General features: G+C 38.4%; 1 protein-coding gene across 5 annotated transcripts in view; it reads right to left on the bottom strand.

Moving 5' to 3' along the window:
• The window catches only part of Diaph2 (diaphanous related formin 2), a 979,330-nt gene extending 958,421 nt beyond the window's left edge, over nucleotides 1-20,909 (bottom strand). For 3 of the 5 annotated variants that reach the window (XM_087196779.1, XM_021247648.2, XM_087196782.1), the window contains exon 1: nucleotides 20,392-20,909. In XM_087196779.1, coding sequence (XP_087052905.1) covers nucleotides 20,392-20,523 — 132 coding nt within the window. In that variant the 5' untranslated portion in view covers nucleotides 20,524-20,909. The remainder of the gene's footprint in view (nucleotides 1-20,391) is intronic. The other 2 variants (XM_021247646.2, XM_021247647.2) reach the window with 1 other exon arrangement.
• Nucleotides 20,910-25,877: the final 4,968 nt, after the last annotated feature.

Raw genomic sequence — 25,877 nt, 5'->3', positions numbered from 1 at the left:
CCGAGAAGTCTTGGGTCATCTGCAATAATCCACGAAATACTAACAAGTAGGTAAATAGGGTAAAATCCCAGACTTTACAAAGTTTTTGACAAATACATACAAAGCACTTAGAACAGCAACTGCCCTTATGATGTTATATATTACTGAGAATCACCTCTGGGTAGCCTGAGTACTGTACTTGGTCAGTGAACCAAGGCCACCACCACAGGATTAGGACTACCTAGAATGGAGCTAACACTATGACTCATGACCCTACAAAGAATGCATGGTTAAAACAATGTTGATGTGGCCTTCATTGGACAAGGCTAATTCAGACTCTAGAAAGAGGACTGCAAAATTATCTGGGATATTCACTCTTTAGCATCCACCCTTAAACAATCATCTTTCATAATTTGCAAGTTTTCATCTAACTGGAATGCAGATGCCACATATTTATGTAAGAACAGATTTATTACAGCTCTCAACCATCTTTGACTCTCAATATGTCAGAGATAAAGAGAATCTTGCAGATAATCTATTTGGACTTCCTTAATTTATAGAATACATTGACAGCCATAGAAGATAAATGACTTTCCCAAAATTATGTTTTTTTAAAAAATAGCCAGTTCATTTATATGTAATCTTCTTTAATAGCCACGAACAAACTCCTTAAAAAACTTAACAGGATGAAGTAGGTGTTTTATTTAACTAATACTCTTAAATCCCACAAAATACAAAGTGGGGTCTTGAAAACATGAACTGGAGGAGCTAAAATAAAAATGCAATTACCACTAGTTTATGGCAAAATGACTGGTGATGAGGTATGAAAGGAAAATGCTTTTATGTAAATCTGTCACATTCAGGACCTGATTAAAAACCACTTGGCATGTAATTTTTGTGGTAAGACAAATGGATATGCCATTCATGATATTTCTGTAAACCAGTAAAAATGACAAGGAATAAAATGACCTTCAAAATCAGAAACATGCAAGTGATAACACTATTTAAAGGGGAGGAAGGAGGTTGAAAGCAAAGACTTGTAAATAAAATAATAACATGTCTTGATCTACAATTAGCTACAACAGAACTGGCAGAAGTGTGGGGAATTGGGCCCACAGCTGTGCACAGTTCCTACTTAAAAGTATAACTAATACCTCAATTCTACTTTATACAGAGCTATTACCACTTAAAATTTAGGATTTGGTCTCAGGCCAATTCAGCTCAAATAAAAATGAAGTATTTATATCTCACAGAAATCCATAAGACCATCTAAAAATGGTTTGATGAAGCAAGTACAGGCTGTACTCAAAAAGTCAAAGAATTAGCAAGACAAATATATGAAAATCTAAACTGCCCAACATGGATAAACTCCAGGCCATTTTTATTATTTTGCATCATAAACTTATTCTTTCCTTTAATAGCTTGTTTAAAGACCATTAGCTACTCAACCAAAGGGGGAGAAATGGAAGCTAATGCAGCGCTGATGAAAAACAAGCTGTGAGGGCAGCCTTAAAAAAGATTATTTTCACTCACAAATGTATTATGTACGCACTGACTCTTTTAGAAAATATTGATTTTGTAATGTAAAGTACCAGACTACAGAACATATTACTAGGGGAAATGTCTCTGCCAATTTATTTCAAGCCATCTTAACTTTCTACATGTTCTTGTTCTCCATAAGGGACAATGCAATAATCAAGTAAAGTTATGACACAAACTTCAAAAAGTTGTAGTCTTATCCACATTATCATGTGAAACCTTCCAGAAGAATGTCAAGAAAATTACCAGGGCCAGGAGTGTTGATCCATACCTGTAGTTCCAGCACCCAGAAGGATGAGGTAGGAGGACTGCCAGGCTGGGCCACATAGTGAGTTCAAGGCCAGCCTGAACTACATAGTGACACCCTGTCTCAAAAAATAAAAAATTTACTAGGAAAAGTACAGAAAGAGAAGAGCTTTAATTAGAGAAGATAATCAACATTTTAAACTCTAGCCTCCCACCTGCCCCCTGCCCAGCAGCGACCAGCCAAGCCTCCCTGCAGCACACACACACCCCTCCCCCCAACTCTGGCCTCCTGGCTGTGCCCATACCTGGTTCTACACTACAGAGGCACAGGAGTTCATAAAGGGCGTTGTCCTGAGCTCCAGTGAAAAATAGAAGTGAACAGAAGAGCAGAAGTGAACAACAGAGAGAGGGCCTCTCTCAGGCTCCTTGATGAAAATTGAAGCCCACAGGAAAAGTGAAGAGAATCTCTGCAATAAAGGCACACCAGACCACCTTACTTGGTAAATTGGAGGGATCATCACCTCCCATCAGAGCCTGGACTATCTTCAGGGGAAGAGCAGCTGGAACCTGCAGTAGAACCTTTCAGAGTTCAACCCTACAGGAGGACAGGGAGCTCAACTTGGGGATTACAGCCAGAAATCTGCCTGAATCTCACAGGTCTGCTACTGGCTTGCTAAGACTCACTGACTTTTATCTCCACACTGCTGCCCACATTGTCTATTGTGACAGCAGAGACATACCCTGAAGGAGGCCCTTCATTTTTATTTTTTGTTATTTTCAAAATTATTATTTTTTTGCTCTTATTTTTAATTTTTAATTTTTGTTTCTTCTACTCTTTATAAATTTTTCTTTTCTTTTCTCTCTCTCTCTCTCTCTCTCTCTCTCTCTCTCTCTCTCTCTCTCTCTCTCTCTCTCTCATTCTTTCACTGTCACACATGTCACACATTGTTCATCTCCCTTTTTGTTCCTGTTCTGGCCCTAATTCGGATTTCTTCTTCCTTTTTCTTTTCTTCTCTTTTTCCTTCTCTTGATTGTCATTAGTTGTAAAGGAAAGTAATACAGTTTCTAGCCTCCCTGTTGCTGTTAGATTGTTCTGTTCTCATCTTTGTTCGTTCATTCTCTTTTCCTCTTGACTTCAACAGTTTCTTAGAGTTTGCGTGATCTTCCTGTGTCCTCAGGCCTAACTGCTAACCTTTCCCTATCCTTCTACCTAACCCTCCCTCCCCAATTTCTTCTAACTGCCATTCCAAAGGGTAAAGTTGTCATATTGAAGAATTTATTCACTATAAACATACGTTCAGTTGGTCCTCGATTTTGATTTAATTCACAAAGTTAAAAGTGATGGATTAATAACTACCACACAAACTGTCATTTTCTAAGCTGTGCTTGATGCTATTGTGTTGCTGATTATATCACTTGGGCTAAGGTGTTGTGATTGATCTACTCAGTTGTCCTTCCTGGTATAATGAAAATGAGACAGCCTCAGAGTCATTAGAGACTCAAAACCTAAAGACCAGCTATATATGGAAGACACCTCTGAGAAGCAATCATTCCATAAGGGTTCTAAATACAAGCAACAAAGATACTTATAATAAGCAATTTCAAAATATCAACCCAGGAATTAAACCAAGGACAGTACCAAAAAAAAAAAAATGTGAAGACATTTAAGCAATGCACAAACCCAGACTTCCACACCACCAAAGGCAAATTCTGGGAGAAACGAGGTGGAAAAGTCTGATAAGCAACCACCTGGACACCCTGAACTTACAGCACAGGAAGTAACAAAACAGATGAATGGGGCTCTAGAAAACTTCAAAACAGAAATAATTTCCCAGGTAACTACAGAGATGGTGAACAGAGTGAAAGACATGATTAGTGGCTCTAGAACAGAAACAGATAAAAAAACAGATGAGCTCAGAACCATGCTGGAAGCCGTGAATCCCCAGAATAAGAAAGAAATGGAAACCATGAGCACCCAACATAGGAAATAAATGGAATCCATGAAATAGATTCAAACAGATATCCAGGAGATTAAAAACTCCATTGAAAGTATTCACAGCAGACTGAGCGAATGTGAAGAGAGAATATCAGATATTGAAAAGAGGACTGTGGTTAGTAACCATGAAAACAGAGATTTCTTAAAAATGCTAAGGGACCACGAGAAATCAATCCAGCAGCTTCTAGATGATGCAAAGAATAACATAAGACTGATAGGAGTCCACAAAAAAACAGAGAAAGTACAACTGACATAAAAAAATTGTTCACAGAAGTAACAGAAAACTTCCCAGACAGAGGCATACGGAACATCAACTAGCCATAATCAAATCAAATCTACACCTAGACATATAATAGTCAAGATCCCAGAAACCCAACAAAGAACAAAATCCTGCAAGCAGTTAGAGAAAAGAAACAAATCACCTACAAAGGAAGGCCCATCAGAATCACAGCAGATTTCTCAACACAAATCCTCAACTCAAGGAGAGCCTAGAGTGAAGTATTTCAAGCCCAAAAAGAAAACAACTTCCAACCTAGACTGTTGTATCCTGCAAAATTATCTTTCAAAGTCGATGGGGAAATTAGATATTTCCATGACAAAGAACATCTGAGAAATTTCATAAACACCAAACCAACACTCCAAACAATTCTAAACAGTATCCTAGAAAAAGACAATAAAGGTCACAACTCCATGAGGCCCAACAGAGGGAAGCCACCAGGCAAGGCTAGAAGCTAAATGGAAAAGGGGAAAAATAAAAAATAAAAGAGCCAACAACAGTAAAACATCATGACAAGGATGAGTCAATATCTATCTATTTTAACCATCAATGTTAATGGCCTCAATTCACCAATCAAAAGAAATAGACTGGCAGAATGGATTAAGAAGCAAAATCCAACAATAAGCTGTATACAAGAAACACACCTAACTCAAAAAGAAATTCAGACTGAAAGTAAACGGATGGAAAACAGTTCTCCGCGCCACAGGAACCCAGAAAAAGCAGGGGGAGCAGTCTTATTTGCAGACAAAGTAGATTTCAAACCAAAACTAAATAAGAGAGACAAAGATGGTCACTACATCCTTGTGAAGGGAACAATCCAAGAGGAAGAGATGACAAACATAAATATATATGCACCACATACAAATGCCCCCAACTATACAAAACAAATATTAATGCACATGAAATACAAAATAAGCACTAATACAATTTTAGTGGGGGACCTCAATACCCCACTATCACAAACAGACAGATCATCTAGACAAAAAATCAACAACAAAGTTCTAGAATTGAACCAAGCTACTGAACAAATGGACTTAATAGATGTTTACAGAGTGCTCCACCCCACAAAATCAGAATATACATTCTTTTCGGCTGCACACGTGTCATTCTCCAAAATAGACCACGTGCTAGCTCATAGGACATGTTTAAGTAAATGTAAAAGAATTGAAGTTAGCCCCTCTATATTATCAGACCATAGTGCAATAAAATTGGAGATCAATAGCATAAGTAACCGCAAAACCCCCACAAACACATGGAAATTAAATAGCACTCTCCTGAACAACCAATGGATCACAGAGGAAATTAAAGAAGAAATTAGACAGTTTCTACAAGTAAATGATAATGCCAGTACAACATACACGAATCTAGGGGACACAATGAAAGCAGTTCTATGAGGGAAATTCATAGCAATGAATGCCCATATTAGGAAAACAGACAGCTCAAATAAACAACCTAATGCTGAACCTCAAGCTCCTAGAAAAAGAAGAGCATGACAAACCCAAAGCTCATACAAGATAGGAAATTTTAAAGATCAGAGCAGAAATCAATGCAATGGAGACTAAGAGAACAATACAAAAATTAATGAATCAGAGTTGGTTTTTCAAAAGAATAACTAAAATCGATAAACCTTTAGCCAACCTTATCAAAAAAAGGAAAGAAAAGACTCAAATCCATGCAATTAAGAACTAAAAGGTGAATTCACAACAGACCCAGAAGAAATCGAGAGGATCGTCAATATCTACTTCGAGAACCTGTACTCTAATGGGAAACACAAAAGAAATGGACAGATTCCTAGATACATACGAATTGCCAAAGTCAAATGAAGAAGATATAGAAACTCTAAACATCCCAATTACAATGAGTGAAATTGAAAATGTAATAAAAAATTTACCAACAAGAAAACCCCAGGTCCTGATGGCTTCTCTGCTGAATTCTACAGGACATTTTAGAGATGAACTATGACCATTACTCTTTAAACTCATCAATGAAATTGAAAGGGAAGCAACACTTCCAAATTCATTCCTGGAAGCAAGTGTTACTTTGATTTCATAACCACTGAAAGACCCAAGCAATAAAGAGAGCTACGGGCCAATCTCCCTAATGAACATAGATGCAAAAATCCTCAACAAGATACTGGCAAACAGAATACAGAGGGTCATCAAGAAGATCAAACACCCTGACCAAGTCGGATTTATCCCAGGGATGCAAGGATAGTTCAACATATGCAAATCAATCAATGTAATACACTATATCAATACAGCCAAGGACAAAAAACATATGATTATCTGAACAGATGCAGAAAAAGCATTTGACAAAATCCAATACCCATTCATGATAAAAACCCTACAGAAAATTGGAATAGAAGGTCTTTATCTCAACCTGATTAAGGCTATCTATGAAAAGCCAACAGCCAACATCATACTAAATGGTAAAAAACTGGAAACTTTCACACTAAAATCAGGAACAAGTCAAGGATGCCCACTATCACCACTCCTGTTCAATATAGTTCTGGAAACATTAGCCACAGCAATGAGAAAAGAGAAAGAAATAAAAGGAATAAAGATAGGAAAGGAAGAAGTTAAATTGTCATTATTTGCTGATGATATGATACTTTACAAAGAACACCCAAAAAACTCCGCCAAAAGACTTAATTGACAGATTCAGTAGAGTAGCTGGATACAAGGTCAACACTCAAAAAACAATAGCCTTCTGGTACACAAATGACAGACTCACTGAGAGAGAAATTAGAGAAACAACACCTTTCAAAGTAGCATCCAAAAAAATGAAATACTTAGGAATCAATCAAAGAAAGCAAAAGAACTCTACACAGAAAACTACAGCACTCTGAAACAAGAGATCAAAGAGAATACAAAAAAATGAAAAGACATCCCTTGTTCCAGGGTAGGAAGAACCAATATAGCGAAAATGGCCATACTTCCAAAACTACTATATAGATTTAATGCAAGGCTGATTGAAATTCCAACAATATACTTCACAGAACTAGAGAAAACAATCCAAAAATTCATTTGGAATCAGAAGAGACCTAGAATAGCAAAAGCAATTGTAAGCAACAGAGACATGGCAGGGAGTATCACAATCCCCAACTTGAAACTGTATTACAAAGCTACTGAGATAAAAACAGCATGGTAGTGGCAAAGAAACAGACCCGAGGATCAGTGGAATAGATTAGAAGATGCAGAAACAATTCCAGACATAATCAGCCACCTAATCTTTGACAAAGGAGCCAACCACCCTCACTGGAGGAAAGATAGCCTACTGAATAAATGGTGCTGGAAAAACTGGATTTCAACCTGCTAAAGATTAAAACTAGACCCATATCTATCACCATGCAGTAAACTAAGATCGAAGTGGTTTAAAGACCTAAATATTAAACCAGAAACACTAAACTTGCTGGAAGATAAGTTAGGTAGAACTCTTGAACACATTGGCATAGGAAAATACTTTATGAACAGAATCTCAGTAGCACAGGAACTAGCACAAAGAATCAACAACTGGGATCTCATCATATTAAAAAGCTTCTGCACTGCAAGAGAAACCACCAACAGAGCTAAGAGATAATCTACAATGTGGGAAAAAATTTTTAGCAGCTGTACCTGAGACAAGGACTGCTATCTAGAATATATAAAGAACTGAAAAAAATCAGAGGCACCAAATTTAAAGACTCAGTCCAAAATGGGCATCTGAAATGAACAGACATTTCTCAGATAAAGAAGTAAAAGTAACAAATAAATACATGAAAAAATGTTCAACATCACTGGTCATTCGAGAGATGCAAATGAAAACAACACTGAGATTCCACCTCCCCAGAAAGAATGGCTGCCATCATGAAATCAACCAATAACAAATGCTGGTGGGGCTGTGGGGAAAAAGGAACCCCACTCCACCATTGGTGGGAGTGTATACTGGTGCAACCACTGTGGAAATCAGTATGGAGATACCTCAAAGAACTAGGACTAGAGGTCCCATTTGACCCAGCTATTTCCCTGCTGGGTATCTTCCCAAAAGAATTAAAAGAATCATCCCACAGCGATATATGTGCACCCATGTTCATAGCAGCACAGTCTGTAATAGCTAAAGCTTGGAAACAGCCCAATTGCCCATCAAGTGGAAACTGGATAAAGAAGATGTGGTTTTTTTATAAAATGGAGTACTACTCAGCCATAAAGAATGACAAACTAGAGGCATTTATAGCTAAATGGATGCATATTGATGCCATACTCTTAAGTGAAATAAACAGGACACATGTGTAAATACTGAATAGTTTCTCTAGTGTGAGAAACTGAAAGTGTAAATAAGGATTAAAATAATTAAAATGAATAAGTGATAATTTGAAATAGGAAGAAAAGGTCCAAAGGGATAGGGGAAGTGGGAAGGGAAGGGCAAAGGAAAGAAGGGAAAGAAAAAATTATGAGAAAAGGAAAAAAATGGAAACAAAGTCTTTGTAAATAAGGAAGGGTGGAGCGGGTGAAGGGAGGACAGGGAACGGGGAAAAAATAAGGACTAAGATACATCATGCACAGGTACAAGTACCCAATGATTAATGTAAATGTATTGTATACCTAAAATGTATCAATAAAAGAATTTAAGGAAAAAAAACAGTTTAAACTCTAGCCTATGTTTTCAAGGATACTGCCATCTACGTTGGAGGATTTTAATAATTCAATAGTAAATGTAATAAAGTGCAAAACAATATATTACATAGATGTACACATTATATTCTTTTTTAGAATCAATGACAAATGAAAAATTCCTATTCTAATTAAGTTCTTCTACTTCCTGAATTTCCTATCCAGTATGAGAATAAAATCCATGTAGTTCTAAAATCAGTAACTAAACCATATGGGATCTTTGTGTAAATTAGAAAAAGTGATCACAAGAAGACAGTCTTGGGATTAGCACATGATTTGGTAAATGGTGTGACCCTCCTGTTCTTATAACCTTGAGTAATGCTCAACTGCTCATAATGCCCTGGTTTCCATAATACATACATATGATGAAAGTTCAAAATATAAGTATACAACCTCCTAGGTTGTCCGAGTATTCCATACAGAACTTACTCAACAGCTCCAGCCAGCATAATATGCTGTTAAACATTTAAGATTTTACCAGTGGTTGATATCAAAGCACATAAACAAAACACCTCCATAGCTTTCCCTCTCTAAGGCAAACAAAAAGAGAAAAATTGTTGGGTCAGTCCCCAACAATTATCACTCATCCACCTGTTTTGAGAAAAATCACCCACCTGATTGGGTCAGTAAATGGTCATTCAGAAATTGTAGAATGAAGATAAATTGCTAGTCCAAATTTACTTGAGTCTACAAAGCAAGAGAAATTATACACCTATTGCCTACCAGCACAACAGTATGACTAAATTACTGTCTGGAAAACAGAGGTTACACAATTTCTTTAGTAAATCTGTGTGGAGTCTAGGGTATTTGACCAATTTCTCATACTTACCCACTCCACCCATTCCTAACTCCATCACCTTATTAGGTAGCCTGGTTTTCAGTTGTAACCTCTGATCTCTAAATAAGGAGACAATATAGTCCAGAGTTCTTTACAAAGGTTTGCTCACCCAATCATTCAAATTTGGTAACCTACAATACATAAAGTGGGGGGAAAAAAGGTAAATACCTCAAATACCTCATGCTGGCATTTATTTTAAAATAAAACTAGAGTTAATAACATAAACTTAGTTGTGATTGCTGTTGTGCACATGCAAAAAGTTGTTATATGATGGACCGGGGATTTAGCTCAGTGGTTTTGTCGCCTGCTGCGCAAGCGCAAGGACCCGAGTTCGATCCCCGGTACCAAAAAAAAAAAAAAAGAGTTGTTATATGAATCCTTTATCTAGAGAACAGAAAATATTTTCCGTTTGCTCCACCATCTAGTACATTTCCAAGCAAGGAAAATTCTTACACATAAACACCCCACTTCACAAACTACCAAATGAAGAACAAATGATTACCCAACTACTGAGTGAAGTCAAGCCTTAATTTGGTCTATTTCCTATGGTACATAGTCTACCAACACTTATATACAATAAGTCTACAACTCAGAAACGTTAGAGTTGCGAACTTTCACAGATAAGAACAGATCTCACATTACGAACATTCGTAGATGTGAAAAAATTGCACAAGTAGCAATGTCTGCGGGACATTGTCACAGTTGTGCTGCTGTGTGCTTGCTGTACACTGCGATAGTATACAGTACTACAGTGCTGAATGAGAGCCCAGGATATCTGGAAGCAAGAGGAAAACAGTGGTGATGTGGAGGGGACTGCTACAAAGCACAAAGCAATAAGCACAGAAACAAAAATGAAAATACAGTATAAGACTCACTTGATCAGACTTACAAACAAATCCAACTTACAAATATTCTCCTGGAACAGAACTCATTCCTAAGTCAAAAATTTACTGTAGTCAATTTTTGCAGATACTTCTACAGAATTAAAGACAGAAGTGAGCTTAAATTCAGCTGATACCTTACGAAGCATTTCATTTGAAGTAACTTTAAACATAGTTTTACCACCGATTCAAAACTCTAAGGAATTCAGTGGCATGCACATTAATTAGGCACACATTAGTTTAAAAATCTATTTTTGAGGCAATGGGGGTTATTTGATTATGGATTGAGCATTAGATGATACCAAGGAATATGTTAATTTTTAAAGATGTGACAGTTGGCATAGAAATTATGTTTTTTAAAAGTCAATAACTGTTAGAGATGTATACTAAAGGAGGTAGGAGTAAAATGACAATGATATCTGGGATTTGCACTGAAATACTTTAGCAAGGAACAAAAGGATGGATGAAGCAAATATGCAAACTCCAGACAAATATTCTATAGGGATAGAATATCTATCTGGATAAAGGATAAATGGTGGTTCACTGTACTACTATCATCTCTACTATTTAGTATCTTTGAAATGTTTCACAAATTTTACAAGAAGTCTTATTAGCCCTTATTATATACTGTAAAGTTAAAAACTTGTTTCACCTCTTTCATTTTTTGTTTGCTTGTTTGGTCTTTTTGAGACAGAGTCTCGCTATGTAGTTCAGGTTGGCCTTGAATTCTCTATGCAGCCCAGGCTGGCCTTGAACTCACAGTAATTCTCCTGCCTCAGCCTCCCAGTACTGGGATTATAGACATGCATCATTGACAGCAAACCTTTTTTACTTTCAGCATGGTAGGAGATGAACAAATTAAGGGTAAAGAATCCCTTGTAATTCTGAACAGATCTTACTGAACAAGTAACCTTAAAAAAAGGGATTGTACCCAAAGCCTTCTCCCTTGGGTGCATATAAGAATAGCTAGGTGCTGGGGATTTAGCTCAGTGGTGCTGGCGAGCCTGGCCTCGAAAGCGCAAGGTCCTGAGTTTGATCCCCAGTACCCCCCCCCCCCGCAAAAAAATACAGAATTGCTAGGTGATTAAGTCAATAGGCTTTTTTTTTTTTTTTTTTGGTATCTGGGCTAGAACTCAGGATCTTGCACTTGCAAGGCTGGTGCGGTGCCACTGACCTAAATCCCCAGACCGACATTTTGGGAATAATTTCTTCCTAATGAAGTTTTAGATTCCTATCCAGGCCCTCCTGAATATTCACTCAGAAGCTTCTTACTTGTAATAGGCACCACTTTATAAAGCCTGAACAGGAGAGACTGGTCAGTATTTGGTTGCAAAGTAGCTTACTCTTCCTAAAGCAATACAGTAAAGCCTTCACAAAACCAAAGCTTGTATAAATGGTGATTAGTTGAAAATTTGATTTTCTACATTCTTTCACATGAAGGGCACCAATACCTTTCTCCCCAGGCTACAAAGCAAGCAAACAAAGTACTGTTGCAGGATTAAGTTGAGTTTCTATTTAAAGCTACAACCAGAGTATATCATTTATGGTAAAACAGATTCAGCCTGATCAGGTAAATACAGTAAGTCTTAAATTAGTATAAGTTAATTTCCTTCTATTGCTGACTTTCATAATAAATGGCTATGTGAAAATAAATTTCAACCTCCCTCTACATGTATCAATCTTGACCTATCTTGCATAATGCATGTCCTCCACATGTTCCATACTTAAGCATCAAGCTTACAACTATTTTTAAGTCACCTAACCATTTTCATAATTTCTTCAGTCTCCAGAAAAAAGGTATCAAACATCCCAAATCTGGCAAAAACAGCTGGTCTCTTCTACATGAAAGACTGAATACAGGAATAGGGGGAAGTTGGGTCTTCAGTAATAATCCTTGGAGTGTGATACCCAGTAATAGTTAACCAGATGTGCTGAATCATCTAAATTAGAATAGATTTTATATGTACTATTTTCAGAGCCTCCTGTTATTTACAGTGTTCTTTGAGACCAGGTATGATTTTACTTCCATGACATATTGAAGTACTGCCAGAGCAATTAGTACTTGGAATGAAATCTAGGTGGATCACAATTATAAATTGTTCAAAATGGAACAAAAGAAGTTTCTGAATTTTTTTTTTTTTTACTTTCAGAGTCCCTGAAGCATAATGACTCAGTGCTATAGATAACTTCTATAATAGAGGTGACAGCTTTTAAACTTATTTCTAAATCAGTCCCCTTAATATTTCAATGACTCAGTTTCCTTATTTATATATCAGTAGGGTCCCTAAAAAGGTAAAAATCCCATAGTTGTCCATCAAAAGTTTTAACAGAAAATTTAAATGCCTCAAATTGAGAAATTGAAAGAAAAAAGTAGTCTGATTATTATAAAAATACAGTGAAAAGAGTTAAGCTCACATCTTATATTCATTCAATAGAATTAGTAAAAAGACACAATTATAATCCTCTAAATGGACAAACAGAATTGAGGCGAGAACAAGGAATAAGTCTTATACAATATAACGACATTACAAAACTTTCTACAATAATAACATTAGAGCTATCAAATTGCAAGAAAGCCTTTAAATTATCTAACCACAATCACTTTTTTTTTCTTTCCATTTGTTGTTGTTGTTGTTCTACCTGGGTATGTATATTACTGGGAATGAAGTCCAAGGCCTCTTGAATGGGAGACAAGCATTCTACCACTGCACAATACCCTCCTTCCCACAGACACACTTAATTCAAGTAATATAAGGGGTTAATTATAATATCTTATGTTCTATATTTATATAACAATAGGGAATTTCCTCGATGTGTTTTCATGTGCTACTGTTTTTATCTAAACCACTTTGTCAAGCAAATCAAGCAGGCAAGGCATGCACTGCAGTGTGTGCGTGTAGTAGTAGCTCTGGTACTTGGGAGGGTCAGGCACAAGGATCACTTGAGCTCAGACCAACTTGTGCAACAGAGCAAGACACCAGGCTAAAAGGAAAGCAAACAAGCAAATCAGACCTGCAACATTTATCTCCTCCAAATGGAAGACATCAATCAGAAAGCTCCAACAGAGGTTACAAGCAAATGGAAGACAGAAGATACACTAGGGCCCAGGTCCTTTGGCTCTCCATTCCATATTCTTTTGCCAACTGCCTTAAGTCACCTTCTTGTCCCTGAGATACGATACCTGAAACCCACAACTTAAAGGAGAGGTTTATTTTTGGCTCACATTTCAGTCCACAGTCAGCTGGGTCCAATGCAGGACAGCATGGCAGTGAGCTATGGTGGCCGGGAAGCAGAGAGAATGAAGGAAGAAGTCAGGGAGGGGATAAACCCTTCAAGGCATGCCCCCAGTAACCCGCCTTTTCTGACCAGACCCCACCTCCTAAAAGCAAGTCAGCTATAAGCCTCATAATCCAATCACCTTCCAAAGCCCCCCCAATGATTGCAGGAGGTTTTAGGGGTACATCTAGATATAAACTGTTATGGCTTGTATCTAGATGTCCCCCCAAGTCCTCATGTGATCATAGGTGGGGCTTTTCAGAGGTGGCTAGAGTGTGTGATGCTGGGATTAAGGGTGTGTGACTACTAAATTAGTCCACTGATTGGTTTGGCACAGTTCTGGGTGTGGATAATGGGAAGGCCCACACTGGGTGTGAGTGCTAACGACCCTTAGCCTGGATAGAATATAAAAGACAGAAAGAAGCCTGCTGTTGTTGCTTGCTGCTTCCTGCATTTGTTGCATTCTGCCCACCATGAACTATTTCTCCTCTGTGATGCTCCTCCACCATGTGCCACCCTGCCTTGGTGCCTGCCAGCCAACTATGGACTAAAACCTCTACAACTGTGAGTCAAATAAACCTTTCCTCCTTTAACTTTGAGTGTCAGGTATTTTGTCTCAACAATGAGAAAAAGTAATTAAGACATAAATCATAACACCAACAATTTGAAGTCTCCTACTAATAACAACAAAATATTACCCAGCTCATTATTTTTGATATTATTCCTCTACATAGAACTTTAGGCTCTGACATCTTAAGAATCTAAACAAATGAGGGGGTTAGGGGAGTTTTGATGTCCCTGAAAAACTTTTCTGAATTTCAAAATTAGAGAAAAGACATAGAGGAATGTATAAATAGGTTCATTTGATGAAGTGTACATACCAAGAAAAAATTATGGAATTTTTAAAGCCTCTTTTCAACAATTTATATTCTCAAAATGTCTGCCCTGTAGGGAGAAAAAATAGCTAATCATCATTTACCAAGTTGTTTTCTACCTAGGCACTAACCTGCCAGGTTTTCAAGAATAAAAATAAAACAAGACCCTAAAGCAGAAGCACTTCAAGATTCTTGTAGAGGCAAGATCAGCATATAACCTTTAAACTCACTATAGTTATGAGTTCTGAAGGAAGAGCCCTCGGCAATCTGAAGTAATCAACGAAGGTTTAACACATTCATGAGGGGGCCATAATTCCTATGTCAGGTTGCTGGGTAGCTCTAAACCACCAGTGATATATGCATGACTGTCTCATCAGGCAGCATGGGACAGTCATGCATGTACCACCAGTGGTACAAGTCACCCAATGGGACAGTCATGCATATATCATCAGGGTTCAAGCCAGCAGGAACATGTTAATGGAAGAATGAAAGAATACTAAGGTATGAGCTGAGCTGTAACTAGATTTGAGATTTATGAAAGAGAAACACGGTAGGCATTTCAGATTTGATTAGGGTGGGTGACAGGAAGAAGAGGCCATAGAGATGGCAGGAGGAAACTGAGGTACAGGCTAAGAAATAGGTACAGGAAATATGGCTAAGAAATAGATGAGCAGGTAAATAGATGAGTAGATGAGCTGTGATTAGAATACAGGTCTCTAAACATCAAACTCTATTATGACACTCTGTTCCTCCTAGCTAATCTTCCTGCTTCCATTCTGACATCTCTCCAAGAAATTCTCCACAGTTCTAAGTTTCTTTTGGAATAACAATTAAGCTCTTTAATGACTTACTCTGACTTTCAGAAAAAAGATGAAAACCTAGTACACAAAGATCCACCACAATTTAGACCCTGTCTCTTTTCTGGCAGATCCACTATCATATGTACCTTTTGTTTCAGCCATTCATATCTACTGGAGCTTTCTGTATTGGGCAAGCTCCCATATCTACCTACTTTTGTATGTGATGTTTTCTCAACCTAGAATGCCTTTGCCTCACCAACTCTTCAAGCCTAGTACAAATGTCACCACTATAAGCCTTTCCTTATCTCACTCAAGCATACAATTTGACTAAGGTGCCTATCTATGATGTTTTCACAGCACGCTTCTATCATCAAACTTATTATACCGCTCTTTAATCATTAATTCACTTCCCTGTTTTCACTAGACTACGAGCATCTTTATATCACCAACCCTTAGAACAGTGTCTATCACAGAGTAAGTACTCAGTAAACATGCTACACAAATGAAAATCATTGTGCTCAGAACTTAGTTAAAACAAAAACATGATTTATCTAATTGTAAATAAATAACCAAATACTCAGGAAGCTATAGGATAACCAGAAAATTAACTTACGTTATTTAAAGCCACAAATTTGTCTTTACTGTCTGAAGGAACAAAAATTTCAAATATTACACATAAACACAAAGTTAAAGTGCAAAAACATTATGGTACAGGCCTGTAATCCCAGCATTCTGGGAGGCTGAGGCAGGAGGAAGGAAAGTCCGAGCAAGTCTGGGCAACTTAGTAAATTAGGAAGAGCTTGTCTCAAAATAAAAAACAAAAAAGGTCTGGGGATATTGCTCAGTGATAAGTCCTGACTTCAATCCCAGTACCAAAAAAAAAAAAATCAAGTATGGTCAACTCACTCTTACACCAATAGTTTGTGTAGTATGTAGTATTAGTTCCACCTTAACAGTGGTCTCTCTTTGCTGTTAAGTCACTTTAAATATATGAGAATCAAGATGTAGTTCCTTCATAACACTTCTAGAGCCCTCTCCTACTACATTTAACAAAATATATGGTTGACATCAAATTACTATTAATCTAAGATGCATGCTGTTTGAAGGCACGCACTACAATCTAGGCCTAACCAGATAGTCACACAAGATCCAAAACTCTACTAATGCATTATCCAAAATGTGATGAGTCCAAGACAAGATTGCCTTCCCTTAAAATAAACAAAATAAAAGTATCATTATGGAGAAGCATATATGAAGGAAACTGGAGTGACTTTTATTAAATTTTTGTTTAATTAACCTTAAACAGAAGTTGTTACAGACCTGAAATGTCACTATGAAAAAATTCTTAATAGCCATCAAAACACTGAAGATAAACCAGGTATGGTGGTGCATGCCTGTAATTCCGGCACTCTGGAAGGCTGAGGAAAGAGGATCAAAAGTTTGAGCCCAGCCTGAGCAACTTAACAATATCCTACCTCAAAATTTAAAAGGTGGGGAGGTGGAGAGTTAGCTGGGTATAAAGGCCCTGGGTTCAATACACAGTATAAAAAAAAATAAGTTGAGAATATAAATGAAAGTGGTTCCCATCTATAGAAAATATGCTTTCCATCTCTAGCTTTCAGAACCATGCAAACTAAATGAAAACAAGTGAATCACAAGCCTTATCCTTATGAATCCATTCTACTAAAGAGAATTTTCTATGTAGCAGAAACTATGTTCCTGGCTAATACTATGTAGTCATTGTATACTTTAATTTCTTTTTATCCCTAGAATTTTCTTCAATATCAGCCAACCTTGTGAGCTGTACTATTTCCCTGTTCCCTTCACCACTGACCTCCTCCCCCTCCCCAACTAGGGTGGAATCAACTGTCATTTCCTTTACTGTCTTTCTACCGTACTGCAATAGTTCTTATTCTTCCTATAGATGATGAATATCTTTGAGAAACTGATGAAATCTATGGCGTCCTGAAAAATGAACATATATTCATTTTTCATACAATCTGAAAAGTTTAAGAACTCCTATCTGCTACAATCACCCACATATAAAACTTTTATTACCACAGGGGTCTCTTTTATAACCCCTTTACACACACAATCTAAGACTATTATAGTGATTAATACTCAAAAATACAGTCTAAATAAAGTTGTACCTTACCAGGAAATTTTTAAATTAAGAGCCTAGATTCCATCTTACTCTAGAAAGAATGGGTATCATCATGAAATCGAATAATAATAAATGCCGGCAAGGCTATGGGAAAAAAAAGAACACTTCTACATTGTTTTTTGATTTTTTTTTTGGTACCGGGGATCGAACTCGGGACCTCGTGCTTGCAAGACAGGCACTGGAACCACTGAGCTAAATCCCGGGCCCACTTCTACATTGTTAATGGGAATGTAAACTAGTACAACCATTATGGAAATCAGTATGGAGATTCCTCAAAGAACTAAAACTAGAAATTCCATTAGACCTAGCTATTCCCATTCTAGGTATCTTCCTGAAAGAGTTACATTCATCATATTGCAGTGATACTTGCATACCCATGTTTATAGCAGCACAATTCATAATGATTAAATCTTGGAAGCAACCTGTATGTCCATGGCAAATTAATGGATAAAGAAAATGTGGTATTTATACACAACAGATTACTACTCTCCCCTAAAGAATGATAAACTTGTAGAATGATAAACTTTGTAGAAAAGTGGATATACCTTGAGACCATAATGTTAAGTGAAATTAATCAGACACACAAGCTTAAATGTCACAATGCAAAACATAATTAAAGAGTATGCTAAAAGGTAATAGGAAATAGGAGAAAGATCCTTTTGTAAAAGGGAAGGAGACCGAGAGAGGCAGTGAAGGGGGAGGGGAAGGGGATGAAAAAATAATTAAGATGTGTTGTGTACATGTAACAACTCCCCACAAGTAATGTAATCACTGTGTACTAAAAACATGTACTAATAAAAAATAAAAATTGGGAAAAAAAAAAAAAAAAAGAATCCCAGCTGAGGTCTTTCCTAAAAAGTTTACCAAGTCTTATTGTTTGGTCAACTTGTTTGCCTTCAACTGTGCTGTAAGGACTTCTTAAATATGTTTTTATTAGCTCTGACACATCTGATTATAAAATCATGTAAGGCTCAAAAGTTATGTTTGAGCAAAAAAAAAAAAATTCATGCTGCTACTCATCTTGGCTTCAAATTCTTGTTCTGCTACATTAAGCTATGTTCAACATGGAACAGAGAAGTTAGCTACAAACTGAAAGTGATACTATCTCATAACTATCTCGTTACCTTGTCAAAGCAAGTAAAACATAAAAGATTTTTCTTGGGAGTATCCTTAAAGTGGAAGATTCTTGCCAGGTATACCAAACTATCTGTGGAAATTATCAATTAACTTTTATTTTTACTTAAACTTTTGATTACTGATTAAACCAGTTTTGTATGGGTGCCCCCCCCCAAAAGGAAGAAAACGAAAAAAGGAAACTTTTACCACAAACTGATAAATTGTTTACCACTCTTTTACCACAAACTGATAAATTTCAAAATTACATTAGAAGTTTAAATACATTAAACTCTACTGACAGACTCACAAAACTTCTAAGTTTCATGATGGTGCAGGTACCCATTAAACCCATCAATCAACCTTCTGCTACCAAGACAAGTCATAATGTGCCCATGGCTCAGTTTTTTTCATTTGTAAATCATTAGGTAACAGGACACATCAAGTAAACAATTTCTCAATTTGCCTCAAATTAGAGTGGAACTGATGAGGCTTTAAATTTGTCATTTTAATCTACCTACTAAGTCCGTTTCCACACAAGGGAAAGCTGCACATTTCCTAAAACAATAAAACCTTAACCAGTGTTTTCCAATACGAACAGCACGTAATTGAAAATAGGACCCTACAGAGAAATACAATGGGTTCATACCAAAGGGCACATGTCATAGGAAATGGCTTTAGTTATTAATATGTCACCATTTCACCCTGTCTCATCTATTATAATCAAATTGCTGCTTAAAACTCAAATTCAGACATGCAACACGTGGCTTGTATTCAGATCTGGACCAAGAATCATCTTCAGCAATAAGGAATACTGTATTTGCTGTATTTGTACAGAACCCTTTTCCCTCATGCCATCCAAATTAGAAAGTTTACAAAAAGAGGAACCCCTCTAACTCATGAGTTGAGGAAACTCCAGTATTTCCTAATGTACCACCAGGCCCCATATATAGTATTTCATTCCTCAGTGGCAGGAAATGGACTGCTACCCCTGGTCCGTACTCTCAAGACTTCAAGACTTGCAGTCGGCCTACTGCTTTTGAGAATTTCTTAATCGACTGAGTGGAAGTATCCTGTGACTATGCCTATTGCACACTCAGGACAGTTGGTGATACCTAACCCAACCTCCAACTAACTCCCACGCAACCCCCACTTTTCCAAAGAAATGTTTCCCGGGAGAGCACATGGAGAGGCAAGGGAGGAAAAAAAAAAAAAAAAAAAAACGCACGTAGGCGCCTCTTCCTTGGGTTTCTGGTAAAATCGGGGGGGGGGGGGGCGCCTGCGCCGTGATTTTCTTGATTTGCTTGGCTGTGAGTGGGCTCCCAAGTATTCAGTCTGAAAAGGAGGGTGGGTCCCCTGCCCCGGTCCCTAAGAGATAAGAAGCAAAACAGCCACTGACAAAAGGTGGGTGAGAAATGGAATCGCTCTAAGAAGGTTCTTCGTGACCACAAGTTAGACAAACAGCCCTACCCAGTACTAGGATTCGAGGTCTCCCCAAGTTGGGGTGGGGACTTTTTCCTCGCACTGCCTCCCAGGCTGACGCGAGTGAGAAAGGGGTTAAGTGGCTAAGGGGTGCTCTTCCGCCCCCACTACGTCTCCGCGCCTTGGCGCGGCCGCTCCTTTAGCTGCGCCCAGAGTAGCACTGTGTGGTCGCGGTCACTCTTGGAGGGGGGCCCGGGTCCCCCCGTGTTCGACGGCAGGCGGATCCCGGGACGCTCCTAGTCCCTCTAGGCCGGCGGGGGCTGCGGGAGCACTCACCAGTTTGGGTTTGTTTTTCGTTTCCTCTTCGTTGGAGGCCCGGTTTCCCGTGCTCCGCTTGTTGCTCCGGCCCCCACCGGGTTCCTCGCTGCCGCCTCCCGCTCCCGACGCCGCCGCCCCGGGCTGCTCCATCTCTCTGGCCCTTCACCTGTGCCCTGTAACCCCACCTCTGCTCAACTGAAGAAGCCCCTCGGGTGCTCACGCTGCCCCGCGCTGACTTGGCAGCACGTCTTCCTTATGGAGAGTGTGTCTGCCAGGAAGCTACAGATTTCAGGCCCCCGGGGCTCCCCGGCACCCCCCCCGACGCAACCACAGTGTTGCCACTACTCGGCGCTGGGGCAAGCCCTGCCCCTAAGCAGCTGCAATTACCACGGTCGCCGCCGCCCTCAGGGCGGTGTTTAGGGTAGAAAGAAAGTAGGTGACTATCTCTTTAAGAGGGCCTCAACGCACGTGATTCATCAAAGTGCCTACAGCCGACTGCCCCGGCGCGGAAAGCTGCTTCCTACTCCGCGCTCAGCCGGCCAGGCTACTGAGCATGCCCGGCGCAGCGACCAGAGCCTGACAGATGACTTGCAGCTGAGGTTAAGCACTGATTTCACTTCCTACTGGCCTACTGTGAAATGGGAGGGAACTTGTCAGGAGAGAAGTGGAGTGGCCCATTTTAAAGATGGGCACACTGAGGAGCAGGAGGATTTGCTTGTGTTTCATTGGTGGCGCGACAGAGTGTCAGCTTCCACGGGCACAGGCCACAGCACTCTCCCTGAAGGAGGCCTCTCCGGGGGTGTGGTCTGGCCACACTCTGGGAAGTTTAATTAGCAAGGCAACTGCCAGCCTATGGGCAAACCGTGGGGAGCCCTGATTAATTGCCAGCCCTAGACAGATTGTTTGGGTCAAAGTGGAAAGAGTGGGTTCTTCTATTGCCACAGTTGCACTGTGACAGAAGAAACAGTCCTTCCTTTATTCCCAGACTGCCGGGTAGTTGAAGCAGCAGGCACCCACCACCTAATCCCGAGGATGTTGTTAAGCTCTTTAACCAAAGCACAAATATAGAGTTTACAAGTGAATTAAGTGTTATTTTCAGTTTCTTGAACTAGTTAAGGTTTAGGATTGTTGTAGAGAGTGAATAAGATCAAGTGTGCCAAAGTTTTGTTTGACATGTTAATCCCTAGACAAATATTGTACTAGGTGTTTTTGTGCTCCAGCAGCAGGGTCCTTGAGTTGTCCCTAGGATTTTTGTTCTCAGGAAGAGGCCTATGTTATATTTTTTTAATCTCATTTAAAAGGCACCCCTCAAAAATCAAGGTACGCACAGAGAACATTAGAGGAGCAGGGCAGGATTTGAGTGAAGCACGATTACAGAATAAGAACCCATATGCTAGCTAAGCTACTACAATGTAAATTTAGACACCAAGTCCATAAACGTGTTTATATGCCTGTTACTGACCATATCAAACTGGGACTCCCTTTGCCCTTCTCCTCAACTTAAAATCATCATGCTGTATTGAATTTGAATCTGAACATATTTCTTCCAAGTGCATTAGGATGAATTTGACAATGATATAGGTGGGAAACAAATTTGAACCTTAGAGTGAAAGAACATCAGCTATCTGAAAACAGTTTTAATCCCAGCTTTGTCTTTGTGGTTAAATTTATTTTTAATCACACATGACTTCTCCACCCCTTAAGTGGTAAACTACCCAAGGACAACAAGGAAGAAGGAATACTTGAGGACCCCACAAGGTCAAATTGCTTTGTTCCTGTTTGACTTAAAATTTTATGAGTATTTTGAATTTGACTCACACATGATTTAATTTATCTAGATGTCACCCCTCCTGAAATACTGAGTAAATGACTAGTTTATCCAATGCTTTCATGCAATTCCTGTATGAGAGATGTGGGCGTGGGTGCAGTTGAGGGTCTTCCAAGTTCACATATTGCTCAATAATCTGCTCAGTAAACATTTCTTGAGCTCCTTAGAGTAGGCCAGATGATTTACAAAATATTGTGGGTTAGAAGGATGAAGATGATAGATTTTCTGTCCTTCAGAATCTCGGGCTACTGGGAGAGACAGGTAAGCTTATGGAGCACAGGAGAGAGGTAACTAACCAAGTGTCAGAAGCTCTAAGACTCCTTCCCAAAGAAGACATTGTTTAAACTAAGTGCTAAACTTGTTTGTTTGTTTATTGGTTTAGAGACAGTGTCTCCCTGTGTAGTTTAGGCTGGCCTTGAACTCACTATGTAGCCCAGGCTGACTTCAAACTTAAAACAATCCTCTTGCCTCAGTTCCTGAGTGCTGGGATTATAGGTGGGCACCCATTTGAACTTCTGTTTAAAGTCTCTTAAGTATTTGTTGGCTGCCTACTAGCACTAGATATTGTGAGTACAATAGTGAACAAAGACAGGAGTAGTTTGCTCTCATGGAGCTTTCAGGCTATTGGGAAGTGTATCAAACAAAAATGTATTGGGCAATTATAATATAGACAAATGAAGAGCATTCTAGACAACGGAAATGATGATAGCATATAGAAAGACTCTGGTTTACGAAGTTGAGGTGTGAAGAGATTATTAGCAAAAGAAGAAGCAGAACAGATGACAAGCTTCCAGATCTTGAAGGTCCCTGCTTGTATACTTCATTATTATTGTTTAAAAAGTGGATGGCGGGGTTGGGGAGAATACTCTAATATGAATGAATGATTTCTGTTAGGAATATATAAATAGACCTAAAGTAGATTGATATTATTTTGAATGTAAGTTTGGGTTTCACCATCTTCAGGCCAGACTAAGCTATATTTGATATTCAATTAAAGATACCTGTAAGAAGATCTGTAGTCTCTTCTACAAAAAAGTGAAAAAGTCTCTCCCTGATATGGTTTACATTTGACTTTGTTACCGTTATCTCAGCTTCTGTCTTAATGCTTGATGTTTGATTTTTCAACATTTTGCACCAGTTAATGTAGTTTAAGAATAACAAGACAAAAATAAGTAAAAAAAACACAAAACTTTAAACCTTTTCTTCAGGCATCAGGGTAGCCTCTCTTGAAAGCTAACACAGGAATGGTGCCACTGCTCTCAGGCCAGAACACTTTGTCCGTGGATTATGAAGCAAGCACCTCACCAATTACCACTGATCTCATTTCACCTTGTTCCTTGAGTTTTGCCTCCCTGGGACATACAGATAGGCTGGTGGATGGAGAGACATCTTTTCTCTGATGCTGAAGAAAAAAGGAGGCTACCCCCATCAATTGGAGTATCAAAAATGTACTTTAAATACACTGACCTTGCAGTCTTTCCCTCTGGCTTCTCCTGAATATAGCATCCAGTCAGCATGTAAAAGCCACCCCTGGGAGGACAGAAAGATAAAAGGCTACTAGGTGTTTTGCAGAATGAGAGATCCTTCAGGAAGACAAATATGGCATTATAGCAAAATGTCTGGCACTTTAAAAAAAAATCTCTTTGTGACATCTAGTTTGGTGTTAGCCACATACTATATGTGGCAAGCAGACTGAAAATTACAATTCAGAAAATCCAGTCACAGGGATTGGGATTAAGAAACAAATTACCAGTCCCTTAAGAGGTCTGGCAAGACAAATACTGAGCAAAGCAGAGCACTGGTCTTAATGGAACTAGGTATCAGATGAAGTCCATGAAAAACAGGCAGACACAGGGAAATAAAACTGGAACCCAAAATACACAATTACTTCACCTAATCTGTGAGATCAGAGTAGACCCAACAGCCATATATCTGCTTGAGGCTAAACTGGGAAACTACTGAAGTACTCCTCTTTAAATCCTATGTGACTAGGAGCAATACTGGTCCCAGTGGAGGAAACTAACACCAATAAGAAAAGACCTGAAAACAATAATTAGCAGTAATGGTCATTCACTTGGAGGTAAAAGTTAATGGTTTAGGTGTGGTGATTATAGGGTTTGGGGCTAGAGAGCCAGTCTGCTACAGCATAGCCCCATAAAAATTTTCCCAAGAGACAACAGTGGCAATTTCTCTCTTAGGGAAAGGGTCATGGGTGATAGAGACTGTCAGAATCCCCAGATTCAGGTTTTATAGAATGTGCTGAAAACTACCCCTTTAAATTTTATCTGGAAAATGTGCTTCTATTCTATATTAACCAAAGCTGCAAAGTGATTTTTAAGAATGGCTTAACAGATCATGAATTATAATTGTCCAATGTATAAATTACTAAGACATAGGGATAGTAATGAACAGTGAAAGAAAAGCTTTCGAATTTCTTCTTTAATTATGTGGATCAGAGAAACATACAATGATTTTTAGGGATACTACTTATTTTACAAAGTTTAGACTTTTAAAAATGTCAATAAAAACAGTTCCAAAGCAGGACTCAAAATTGTACAATTAAAAACTATTATCTTCTTTCCTTTTGTGTTTGGTGTTTATTTTCTGACCTTTTCAAAAATATTACATGAAAATTAAGGAACACATGTTGGACATCTGTAAATAATAAAGACATGTTTTTATATCTGGACATCAACAATTAGGCAAGTCTAAAAACAGATTTATTTGTTTTTATATATTCTCTTACATCAAATTTAGCATATTCATGGAAATATAATTCACATATCATACAACCCACTCTTTTAATATATCCAATTCAGTGGTTTTTAGAATTGTATTACTATCACCACGGTCAATTTGATAATATTTTCATCACCCAAAAAGAAAAATTTCACTCTTTGTTATCACTTCCCCCAGTCCCTTCATACCACCCACTCTCAGCCCAAATAATTACTAATCTACTTCATGCCTCTATAGATTATCCTATCCTGGACATTTCATATAAATGTAGTCATGCAATAGATGGTCTTTTGTCACTGGTTTCTTTCACTGTGAATATTATTCTCAAGGTTTATCCATTCCACACCAATTTTTAACTGCTCATTATTACCTATCTGTTTACTGGACACAGATACAAGTTGTTTAAGCCCCCTCCCCTGCTATGCATGCAGTGGTAAACCTATATCTACTTATAGAGTTGACATTCTGATATGAACACCAATCTTGCCTGTGTCTCACCTGGCAAAAGTGGGAGATTTGGGGTGTGATTTTCCTACATAATAATGTAATAGAATTCTGAACCAGGGCCTGATATCTGACATTTTATAGAAATGACCACAAACACTGTGTATAGTCAAGTATGCATTATGTACCAGCATAGCTCTTGAGAGTTTATATAAATTGATTAAACAGAGAAACCTAGAAACCAATGGCTTAAATTGTATTTTACTTACTACAGTAGCAGGGAATATATACATAAGTCTTACTTATTTTTAAGTCTTCTATTCCAACATATTAAAAGCTAAAATGTACAACAGCATCAAATTCTTTCTGGAGGACTTCTTTGTAGAAATGTGTGTGTGGGGTGTGTGTGTGTGTGTGTGTGTGGTCCTGAGGGTCAAATCCAGAACCTTGTACATGCTGGGCAAGTGCTCTACCACTGAGCTACATCCCCATC

This window comes from Heterocephalus glaber, unplaced genomic scaffold (assembly GCF_053883595.1).
Source record: "Heterocephalus glaber isolate CG9 unplaced genomic scaffold, H.glaber_assembly_v1.0 deba00001613, whole genome shotgun sequence".
Classification (NCBI taxonomy): domain Eukaryota; kingdom Metazoa; phylum Chordata; class Mammalia; order Rodentia; family Bathyergidae; genus Heterocephalus; species Heterocephalus glaber.
The sequence above is the reverse complement of the archived record's forward strand: the minus strand, read 5'-3'. Positions and strand labels throughout refer to the sequence as shown.